Here is an 11577-nt window from a genome sequence, read left to right as displayed (position 1 = left end):
TCCTTATTTACTTATTTATTTATTTATTTATTTATTTATTTATTTATTATCTTTTTTTTTTTTTGAGACTGAGCCTTGCTCTATTACCCAGGCTGGAGTGCAGTGGCATGATCTCGGCTCACTGCAATCTCACCTCCTGGGTTCAAGATATTCTCCTGCGTCAGCCTCTCAAGTAGCTGGGACTACAGGCGCCTGCCACCACGCCCAGCTAATTTTTATATTTTTAGTAGAGACAGGGCTTCACCATGTTGGCCAGGCTGGTCTCGAACTCCCGACCTCAAGTGATCCACCTGCCTTGGCCTTCCAAAAGTGCTGGGATTACAAGCATGAGCCACAACGCCTGGCCTATTCAATCTTTTTTCTTTCTTTTCTCTTTTCTTTTCTTTCTTTCTTTCTTTTTTTTTTTTTTTTTGAGACAGAGTTTTGCTGTTGTCCAGGCTAGAGCGCAATGGTGTGATCTCGGCTCACCGCAACCTCCACCTCTCGGGTTCAAGTGATTCTCCTGCCTCAGCCTCGCGAGTAGCTGGGCTTACAGGCATGAGCCACCACGCCTGGCATGGCCTGTTCTTAAAATAGTGAGGACTCAAGTGTAGCTGAGTGTGCTGTGAATTTTAAAGGCTTTGGAATTTGAACCTTACTCTACAACCACAAGTAGCCACTAAATAATTTCGGGTGAAAATCAACAGATCAGGCCGGGTGCGGTGGCTCAAGCCTGTAATCCCAGCACTTTGGGAGGCCGAGACGGGCGGATCACGAGGTCAGGAGATCGAGACCATCCTGGCTAATACGGTGAAACCCCGTCTCTACTAAAAAATACAAAAAACTAGCCGGGCGAGGTGGCGGGCGCCTGTAGTCCCAGCTACTCCGAGACTGAGGCAGGAGAATGGCGTAAACCTGGGAGGCAGAGCTTGCAGTGAGCTGAGATCCGGCCACTGCACTCCAGCCTGGGCGACAGAGCGAGACTCCGTCTCAAAAAAAAAAAAAAAAAAATCAACAGATCAGATCCAAGTCTCAGGAGAACTCTGCTGCAGAGGAGTGGAGGGAGGACTGGGTAAGGAGAGAAAAGAGGGCAAAGGACTCTGGATGCATGGGGTGGGGTCACTTTGGCTGTGCAGAATCAGAGGGGGCTTGAAAGCCCAATACAGAAGGCTCTAAGAGTGAGAGCCCCTGAAGCAGGTGGAGGCAGAGGCAGGAAGGCACCCAACCTCTCCAGAGGCCCGTTTTGAAACCAGTGTGGCTGGAGGGAAGACTCTGAAAGGGTCAAGTGGTTTGACGGAAAGTGATGAGCCTTGTGTGCCAGGTGATATTGTGTCTTTGTCCTGGACACAAGGTGAATGACATGATGGAGGAGATGCTTTAGAGAGGGCTCCTAATACCTGGCGTTTCTCCCATTCCTTTCCCTCCTTCACCCCCGGGGCTGGCATCCACCACCTCCACTCCACTGAAACTGGTCTCCCACAAAGATCTCCTAACAAAAGGCAGTGTGGTCTTGCCTGAGGATTCACCCTATGCCACCTCCTTGAAACTCTCTCCTCACTCAGTTTTGACTAACTTCCTCCTACCTCTCTGGCTTCATCTCTGTGTCCTTCCATGACCTATCCTCCCGCTTCCCACTCCAGAACTGGTGGTATGCGCTGAAACACACTCTGCAACCCTCTGTGTCTCTGGCTTTGCAGGCTCATCTCCCTTCACTCTCAACTCTGTACTGACCACTCCTCCATCCACCTCTCTCCAGCCCTGCCTGACCCATATCCCACAGCTACGGAGGATCTTGTCTTGGCTGTCCCTTCTTCACTCAAGCTCATCATGACCTCTTAAAAAAAATTCTTTCATTTCTAACTTCCTCTCTCCTTTGGTCACCTACTCTCCTACTCTCCTTTGGTGGCCTACAAGTTGTCCTTGACATCCCTTCTCCCTAACTCCCTATCATATCAACTCAGCAAATATTTATTGAGCATCTACTATGTACTATGTTCTGTACTACGTCAATAGGTTACTGGATTACAGAGTAACTTATTTTCCCGAAACAACCCTCAGATTCACCCTTTCTCCTCTTCCCTCCCATAAGCTACTCTCTCCTTTGTCCACAGGTGGTTTCCTGGGTCTACCTCCCAGGTATTTTCCCTCCCTTCCCCTAACCCCCTTCCACATCCTATGGCAGATGGTCTTCACAAAGCCTACTGTCACCATGTTACACTCTGCCTTTTTTTAATCTTATTTTTTTTATCTGTCTCCCAGGCTGGAGTGCAGTGGCATGATCACAGCTCACTGCAGCCTTGACCTCCGAGGTTCAAGTGATCCTCCCACCTCAGCCTCCCAGGTAGTTGGGATGACAGGCATGTGCCACCACACATGGCTAATTTTTTAAATTTTTTGTATAGATAGGGTCTCATTATATTTTCCATGGTGGTCTTGAACTCCTGGGTTCAAGCGATCCTCCTACTTCATCCTCCCAGAGTGCTGGGATTACAGGTGTGAGCCACTGGAACCAGCCCACTCTGCCTATTTATTTATTTATTTTTAGACAGAATCTCACTCTTGTCACCCAGGCTGGAGCACAATGGCACGATCTCGGCTCACTGCAACCTCTGCCTCCCAGGTTCAAACAATTCTCCTGCCTTAGCCTCCCGAGCAGCTGGGACTACAGGCATACGCCACCAGGCCCGGCTAATTTTTGTATTTTTTAGTAGAGATGGGATTTCACTATGTTGGCCAAGCTGGTCTTGAACTCCTGACCTTGGGTGATCCGCCCGCCTCAGCTTCCCAAAGTGCTGGGATTACAGGCGTGAGCCACCGCACCTGGCCTCTGCCTAACTCTTAACATTGTCTATTCTATAATCTAGACCCACTTTACCTACCCAGCTTCACTCCCCACAGCTCTCCTCTAGGAATCTTGACTTCTAATGATAGTGATTCCCTCATGAAGCCCTCCCAGCCCCATATTCCAAGTCACTCTCTACTTGGAATGCCTTTGCTTATGCTGTCCCTGCATAGGGACACCCTTCACAGCCTTTCCACCCTTCACGGCCTTTCTCGCCCATCTGCCAAGGTCCTGGGTAAGCCCATTGCCCCTGCTGCCCAGTCCATCCTTCACCTACAGCCACAGTATTGCACGTCCACCAGGCACTTACACGTAGCACTTGTGTGTACCCGGTCAATGTGAGTCTCAAATTGCTTCAGCTGAGAAGCCAAACCTCACTGGATAAACAGAAATCTCCCCCAAAACAAGGGCTGAGACGTCTTCAGTGTCACTGTGCTAAGTGTCAACCAGAGATTTAAAAACCCCTGCTGTCGGATCAGTGGGTTTCAGCCCCAGCGGACATCCGGAAGGAGACTCTTGTTCCAGATCCAAATACTCTGTCCTCATCTCTCTCCCCCTCACCATGGCAGCTGCAATCTCTTCCGGGCTGTCGCCATCCAGATCAAATCGGAAGGTCACCATCTTGCTGTTATGGGTCTGTAGCTGGCACTCAACCACTCTGTCATTCTGGTCTGAGACCTTCAGATTCAAAGTCAGCAGAGGGGAGGAAGTCAAGCCCTCTGTCATCATGCTGTGTCTCCACCCTACCCCAGCCAAGTGACAGCAGCCACAATGGACTTGGAGATAAGTAGATCCCACCCCTAAAGTCTGGTTGCCTCTTGAGTACCAGTCACACACTGCTTCTCCCCTTTTCTGGGTGACCCCCCCCCCCGGCTTTCCCCTGACACTCCCCTTCTGGCCCTGTAGGTTACGCTCTATCTCCTGTACTCCATCCTTACACTAGTGACCCACAGCCGGGATCGGGGTCTGCGCCGGAGATTCCTCCCTGGGGGTCTCCTCATTTGTCCCATCCCTTCTCCCACATCGCTAAGGCCTGAAGCTGCATCTGAGGCATAGCTGGTAAAGAGAAAGGAGATAGAATGACTGTCAGAGCAGACACTGAGACCCCAGTGCCCCAGGTGTCTCACCCTGGCACCCCAACTTGTACTAGAACATACCTGTCCCCAGGGGAAAAGTCACTTCCAGGGCCAGAACGTGGAATGGATAGGGCAAAAGCCTGAAACAGGATAAGGGTTCATGAGGTCAGGGGAAGATAACTGTTGCAATCTAGGGAGATGGTGTCAAGGATGCTGGGAGGATATTAGGGAGATGGAATTAGAGAAAAGGAGGACAAGAATGGTAGATTTCCAGGGACATAGGGCTGGATCATGAGATTGGGTTTCACAAGGAGGGAGATAGGTCATAGGCTTGGAATGGCTGGGAGTCCCCCATGCGACCCCCCTCTCACCGAGGGCAGGCAGAGATGGGACTCAGCCGGGCTAGATGGCACCCCCCCAGGGGGCTGAAGGGCAGGGTCTGAGGCATCCAGGAAGCCAGAGGAGCTGAGGTAGCCATCAGTCTCGCAATCCGCTGGTTGGGGAGGGAGGGGATCAAAAAAAGGGGAAATGAAAGGGAATAGTGGCAGAGGAGGGGGCCTGCCTAAGCAAGGAGGGGCCTGGAGCTGTGGGAGAGTTCCTTCCTGGAGGGAGCTTCATGGCTACAGGTGGAAGGCAGGGTAAGTGACTGCGGTGGGGGTGAATTGCTGGGTTTGGGGCAGAGTCCAAGGTGTTCTGGGACCTATGTCTCAAGATCAGGGGTGACTTACAGGTGGTAGATGAGTAGCTGGCGTGGCGGAAAAGGAAGGGCTGGTGCTGGTCTGCCTCTGGCTCCTCAGGCTCAGGGGGGAAAACACTGGGGGGACCGGGAGCCATGGGCACAGTTGCTGGTGGAGGTCCTGGCTCTGGTGGGAGTGCCTCCAATTCCCTTGCTTTACGCAGCTTCTCACGCTTTCGCTGGATGGCGGCAACCCGTTCACGTACTGCACGGGCCACTGGCTGGTAATCGGCTTCACAGACCAAGCCCAGAGCCACCTGGAGTTGGGGTGGGGGATGAGAAACACAGTTTGGGACCCCCTCCCAAAGATTCATCAGGACACCTTCTTGGGAACTCCGGGATATGGGAGGAAGGAAACCAACACTTGCTGATGCCCCCACTGTCTGCTAACTGGCAGCTCCTTACATTAGCTCATTAGATCCTCCAAACAACCTTGTGGGATAAATCTTACCATTCCATTTTAGAGATTAATGAATTGACCAGTTCATAGTTATACAGTAAGTCAGTGATTTCCAATGGGAAGAAGAGATGTTTGGCAATATCTAGAGACATTTTTAGTTGCCACAACTCGAAGGTAGATGCTACTGAATCTAGTGAGTAGAAGCCAGGGGTTCTTCTCAATATCCTACAATGTACAGGGCAGTCCCTAAAACAAAGATGCCAACAGTGCCAAGGCCAAGAATCTCTTGTCAGCAATGGATGAAGATTGGATCTCAGGTCAGGTTGGGCCATGATATGGAGACCTGCTCTAAATTTCTAACACATTCTCAGGTTCTTGTCCCATCGTAGGTGGTCTCCACCCTTGCAACTGTCATGTCTCTATTAAGAATCCCATACTCAGCTGGGCACGGTGGCTCACACCTGTAATCCCAGCAATTTGGGAGGCCAAGACAGGTGGATCACTTGAGGTCAGGAATTCGAGACCAGCCAACATGGTGAAACCCCGTCTCTACTAAAAATACAAAAATTAGCTGGGTGTTATGGCTTGTGCCTGTAATCCCAGCTACTGGGGAGGCTGAGGCAGGAGAACTGCTTGAACCCAGGAGGCAGAGGTTGCAATGAGCTGAGATAGTGCCACTGCACTCCAGCCTGGATGACAGAGTGAGACTCCATTACTCCCCAATAAGAATCTCATACTCCCTTCAGGACTTCCTAAGCCAGTCCCCGAGCATCTGCCCTTGAATCTTATGCCTCTCCCCTTCTACCGGCTTCCATTCATCACCTCCTCATTCCTTTTAGCCACAAGCTTTGCTGAGTGAGTAAAGGAGGTGGGGAAGGGTAACCTGATTTAAAATCTGAACCACCTCAGTTTCAATCTAGCTCTTCCACTTACCTACTTAGGGCACTGGACAAGGTATTCAACCTTTCTAAATTTCCATTTCCTTATCAACAAGTTGAGATAAAACTGCCCCCTATGCAGGATGGGTAGCAAAGATCAAATGCATGTGAAAGTGCTTTAAGCCATGTACAGATGTGGGCTATTAATGAGCTCTTACTATGTGCCAAGCACTGCCAGGGATAGAAGAATCAATAAACACAGTCTCTGCCCTCAGGGAGTTTATAGTCTAGTGGAAAAGAAAGATAGGAACTTATTCAGGTCTAAGACAGGACCGATAGTGGGGAGTGCTGTAACAGAGAACTTGCTGAAGTGGAAAGAAGCATTTAAGTCCCCAGAGGGGACGGTTTCCCGAAATCAATGGTTCTGATCATATTGGAAGAAAAAGAAAAAGAACAAGGGGGAAGGAGGAAAGAAGGAAAAGATAAATTGGCAAGAAGGGCATTCCAGGAAGAACAGATCAGCTGGAGGTAAAGCAGGGATGCTGGAGGACCCAGGGCTCCCTCTGTAAAGGAAAACTGGGTGTGGGTGCAGGTAAGTTAGGGCTGGAGAGGTAGGGAGACGCTGCAGGAGATTCTGAGAGGGGTAAGGTGCCCTGCCCCCATCGCTGCCACGCCTCCTGCGCCCCATCCCTGTCGCACTATCCCCTCGGGTCAATGCCCTTTACACGCCCAGTGGCAGCACAGTCTGTCCTCCGCTCACCATCTCCTGTGCCACCTCCTCGGCCGCGTCCCGGCCCAGTTGGAACAGGAACTCGATGGCCTGGTTGTCCCGTGGGCGCCCCCCGCGCCGCGCGTCCTCCATGCGCAACCAGAGCTTGAGGCCTGGCTTCTCGCCGTCGTCCTCCTCCGCTAGTTCCACGTGCACACCGCGCTCCTCGCGGAAGAAGGCGTGGGCCAGGAGGTCCTGGATGGTGAACCTGAGGGTGACGCGAGGGGTTAGCCCAGCCCGCCGCGGCCCGCGACCCTACTCTACCCATGCTCTGCCCTTTCACCCCCACCTCTCGTTCTTATCCGTGCGGATGCAGCCTTCAATGATCTCTTTCACCTCGGGTATCTTCACCTTGTAGAAGCTGTTCGGCTTTCTACCCTGGGGGAAGGGGTTGCATGACACCTCCGGTACTTTGACCCCCAGCTCTAGGCTTGACACCCCCCCCACCCCTTACGCCACTCCGGCCTTAGGCAGCTGCGCGTGCAGTTGCAAAAGCCTGACTGCTAGTGGAAGATGTGATTTCCAATCTCACTCCCCCCCCGCAAGTATTTACAGTGTGACCTTGAACAAGTCTCCCGCTGTTTGTTCATCTGTAAATCGCAGGGTGGAACATTTGCCCCGCTCACCTCACAGGGCAGCTGGAAGGATTGGATGAGAGATGGGATGCAAAATCATTTGTGAACTCTTGGGAGCACCACACATATTATTCTAAATAGCGTGTACTGGAGTGGGTGCGTGTGCATTCAATATCCTGTGTTCACCAAGGCGACTCTGTCTAGCCTGTTTTCGTGCAGGCAAAGGGCATTGACTGCGGGCTGGCTGGGGCAGGAAAATGGGAGGTGGCCCTGGAATTGCCTTTCCCACCAGCCCCATCCCTCTCACCGAAGTGACCTTGCGGTAGATTTGCGCGGCATTCTGGCACTCGGAGTACGGGTACTCAGAGGTGGCCATCTCCAGCATGCACATGCCGAACGCGTACACGTCCACGGCCTCATCGTACTTTTCCTCGTACATCTCGGGGGCCATGAATTCCGGGGTCCCTGTAGGGTCAACAGCAGGGATCAGGTTGCTGGGCACTCTGGCCTTGTCCTTTCCGTTGGGCTAGGTAGCCCCAGGCAGCCCTGCGAGTGCAAGTGACCCCGGCCCACAGTGGGGTTGAGGAGGGATGCCATAGGTCTCCTCAGCTCCCCTGTCATCTGGTAGTTCTGTGGACTTTGAAGGCCCTTGCTGAGGGGAGGGGGTACCCAGGTACTCTTCTGAGGTGGGGGAGGAAGGAATGGCATGGACCCTCCTGGAGAGACGCACCGATGACACTCTTGGCAAAGGAGGCGCGCTTGAGCGTGGCCAGGCCCAGGTCCCCGATTTTGACGGAGCCAGTAGGGCCCGTGATAAAGACATTGTCGCACTTGAGATCCCGGTGCAGGATGGGAGGAACCCGGGAGTGTAGGAAATGAAGTCCCCGCAGGATTTGGCGGCTCCAGCGCTGAAGGACTCGCGGCTTCATCTCCCGGAACCGCCTCAGGTACCTGGGGGAGGGCACATAGCAAGGGTCCTGGTGGGGGACACGGCCAATGGGGAGGAGTCCCCCACTGGGAAGTTTCCCCCTGCAGCACCCCGCTGCCGCCTCCGCATCTTCTGCCAGCATTCTCCTAGTCTATGTCTGCCTGGCCCCAGGGAGAAACTGAGTCGGGGGTGTGGTGGATAGACGTGACGTTACCAAACGGGTTGGGAAGTAAACTGATAGCGCCGCAGCCAAGGTGCTGTGGGAGCGCAGGAAGGGATGACTAACTGCCCCAAGCATGAGGGCTTCGGAGAGGAAATACTTTTGTGTTGCATCTTGAATGATGAGTAGGAGCTCAAAGGTGAAAGGGGGAAGGGATGGAGACTTCCCAGGCAGACAGGACACCGTGCTCAAAGGCACGGAAAAAGCCAGTGACAAGGCAGGGTGGGACAAGGTGCCAGGAATTTGGTGTGATTGGAACTTAGGCTGAAAATGAGGCTGTATCCTAAGGCGTTTGTGAACAGGTGAGCCTGTGTGGGCTTTATTCCAAGGCCATGGGAAACTTTGAAGGGGTTTTAAGGAGGGAAGTGACAGTTCAGATTTTCGACTGGGAAAGATCCTCCAGGCTGCAGGAAGATAGGATCGCTTAGAGGGTGGCAGAGTTTGGAAAGGCCCTTCAGGAGGCTGCTGCAGGCTCCAGATCAGCGAGATGGCATTGAGGTGGTGGCATGGATGAAGCAGTGAAAGCCAGGTGGGGAAAGGTTAAGGAAAGACTTGGGGACAGACTGATGAGGGGGCAGAGCGGAGAGAGGGGAGTCTGGGGAGACACCCAAGTTTTTGACTGGAGTGCTGGGTGGACATTGCCACTCACCGAGGCAAAGGCTGGGTGAGAGGGAGATGATGAACCTGGTTTTACACCTGGATATTAGAGAGTTTGAGGAACCTGGGAGTTCAGGAAGCAGTGGGCACACATCCCAGTCTCCCTCTCCCCACCCACTCATGCGCAGAGCTCACGTCTTAAGTGTGCCCGAGGTCATGAGTTCGGTGACCAGCACGATGCAAACCTGGCCCCTCAGCACTGACTTCCACGAATCGTAGAAGCGGACGATGTTGGGGTGCTGCAGCCCCTTGAGCATCTCCACCTCCTCTGAGAAGCGCTGCCGCTCAGCTCTAGACAGTTTCCGAGTCTGTGGGATGGGGGACAGGTGTCATGTCAGGCCCAGGACCCCCACAGAAAGGAACAGGGACACCTGGAGTGGGGTTGGGGGAAGAGGTAAGGGTTGGAGCCCACAGATGGGGTGGGGTTAGTGGGATCTCTCACCCAGTGGGCTGCAGACCCTGAACTCTCCAACAGTCCCCCACATAAGCTGATCCAAGGACACACCCAACCTGGGCCTGGGGCAGCCCCCTAGACCCCCTGCTGGACACAAGCTCCTTTATGCAGCCCGGTCCCGGAGCCCTGAGCTCAATAGCGCCTTTGTGGCTGCCCAGGCCAGCCATGGGGCGGGAGGGAGCACCCGGGGGCTGGCAGTGAGCAGGCAGCAGGCGGGCAGCAGGAGACCGCGGGCAGGGAATTGGGGCCGGCAAGGGGGTTGGCCCCAGAAACTGGGAACTGCTAGATCCAGACAGAAGGCAGGAGGGATATGGAGGGAGGTACTGAGAAGGAAAGAAAAGATCCAGAACTAGGTGCCAAAAGGCCGCCCACCCCCATAGTTGTCCCGCCCCGGCTCCTCTCCCTCCCCTCACCCCCCAGTTTGGCTGCGTCTCCTGGCCTGGCCCAGAGCCTGGGGCGCGGCACTGGCAGGCGCAAGGGGCGAGCCCTGTGCCAGGGCTGGAGAGAGACCCTTCCCTTAGGCTCTGTCCCCCGATCTGAATCCGAAGCTTCGGGCCCCAAGTTGACTGGGTTCTCCTAACCCATATGTAGCATGGGAGTGATGGGAGGAAGGTCTTCCTAAAGCCCATGGGCTTAGTGCCTTTAGATATGGGAGGGAAGGGAGAGCACAGGTAGGCAGTGGGATGAGAAGCAGAACTGGACTCACTCCAGAGCTGGAGCTCCCTATGTCCCCCTCCTCGCAGCTGTGAAGTCCAGAAGTCTGACTGCTCCAGAAGGGACTAGGGGGCCCCATTCTGCCACAACTGCCCTAAATCTTTTAGAGTTGGAGAGGACCCTTGCCCAGTTCCTGGCTTCCCACATCCCAGCCTCCTGGTCTGCAAATAGGTGGGGACGGGGAGGAGTGAGGGGATCAAGAGGACCATAACTGAGGATCTCAGGACTTAGGGGAGAGGAAGGGATTGTGGGTACCCACCAGCAGGAAACTGACCTGAACTGGATCCCCTGCCCAACTTCCCATCCTATCTTCCACCTCTCAGGGTTGAGTATGGAGACTTTAAAGTGAGAATGTTCATACCCATGGAGGAGTCACCAGACACCACCTGCCTCAGTCTCTCCTTCTGCAGCCCAGAGTCAGCCAGATCATTCAGGGCAAAGACAGCAGAGATGTCTATAGACATTTGGAAAAATATATCCTTCCCTTGACGCTGTCTCCCCCACCCTCTGTCTCTCATCCTAAGACCTCCAGAGTCCCATCCCAAGGTGCCACCGAGGGGGCTCCCAGCCGCACCTGCAGCTCACACCAGGCCACCTCCACTGTGGTGTCGGTGTCTAGCCCTCGATACACCGTCTTGAAGGAGCCACGTCCAATCTCGATGTCAAACTTGAGGTATCGGCCATCGGGGGACGTTGCCACAGCCTGGGTCTCCATGTCCTCCTTTTCTTCCTGCTCCCGCCGCCGCTCTAGGGCCACAACTTCAGGGACCCTCAGCGGCTCCCTGGACCCCGGGTCCACTGCAGAGTCCGGAAGCTCGGGACGCGCGGAGTCTTCTGCAGCCTTCACAGGGGCTCCCTCGGTCCACGTGCACTCGGGGATTTCTTTGGAGCTAGGCGGTGGGCTCCTTGCGGGGCCAGGACCAGAGAAGTCCGGAGGATCAGGGGGTTCCGGAGCGGGTGAGGGTGGCAGGGACCAAGAGCTCAGCAGCCCCAAGTCGACTGAGCTACGACGGCTGAGACGAGAAGAGCGCGGCCGAGGCTCAGCCTTCCCGGAGAAGCGGCGCGCTCGGCGAGGAGGGGGCCCGAGGCGGGGCTGTCCCGTGGTGGCAAGAGGCGGCGGGGGCCGCAGCGCCAGGTCGGCCTCAGTCTGGGACATGGGGACGGTGGTCTCCGTGGCCGGGGGTGCCAACATGAGGAAGAGCAAGGCGCCGAAGGGTAGAAAACCAGACGGCCGGAGAGGAGGCGGTCTGACAGGCAGACCCGCTGGGTGCGCAGCCCTCCGGCTGAGCGGCTGGGGCCCCAGCCCCCGGCTCGGCCCGGCCCCGCCCCTGACCCCGCCCCGCGGCCCG

At 54.7% G+C, this 11577-nt stretch overlaps 1 protein-coding gene across 7 annotated transcripts in view; it reads right to left on the bottom strand.

Annotated features, from left to right (window-relative positions):
• WNK4 (WNK lysine deficient protein kinase 4) overlaps positions 1–11531 on the bottom strand; it is a 16694-nt gene extending 5163 nt beyond the window's left edge. For 4 of the 7 annotated variants that reach the window (XM_017867646.1, XM_017867643.1, XM_017867645.1 and 1 more), the window contains exons 1-11: positions 10803–11531; positions 9196–9368; positions 7986–8206; positions 7563–7720; positions 6970–7058; positions 6672–6888; positions 4626–4890; positions 4269–4390; positions 3979–4037; positions 3760–3877; positions 3383–3499 (exon numbers count right to left, since the gene is read on the bottom strand). In XM_017867646.1, coding sequence (XP_017723135.1) covers positions 3383–3499; positions 3760–3877; positions 3979–4037; positions 4269–4390; positions 4626–4890; positions 6672–6888; positions 6970–7058; positions 7563–7720; positions 7986–8206; positions 9196–9368; positions 10803–11420 — 2157 coding nt within the window. In that variant the 5' untranslated portion in view covers positions 11421–11531. Of the gene's footprint in view, positions 1–3382; positions 3500–3759; positions 3878–3978; positions 4038–4268; positions 4391–4625; positions 4891–6671; positions 6889–6969; positions 7059–7562; positions 7721–7985; positions 8207–9195; positions 9369–9502; positions 9811–10589; positions 10681–10802 lie in introns of those variants that run through there. The other 3 variants (XM_017867648.1, XM_017867649.1, XM_017867650.1) reach the window with 3 other exon arrangements.
• Positions 11532–11577: the final 46 nt, after the last annotated feature.

Source organism: Rhinopithecus bieti, unplaced genomic scaffold (genome assembly GCF_001698545.2).
Source record: "Rhinopithecus bieti isolate Rb0 unplaced genomic scaffold, ASM169854v2 scaffold_4544, whole genome shotgun sequence".
NCBI lineage: Eukaryota > Metazoa > Chordata > Mammalia > Primates > Cercopithecidae > Rhinopithecus > Rhinopithecus bieti.
This window is presented reverse-complemented; position numbering and strand designations above follow the sequence as displayed.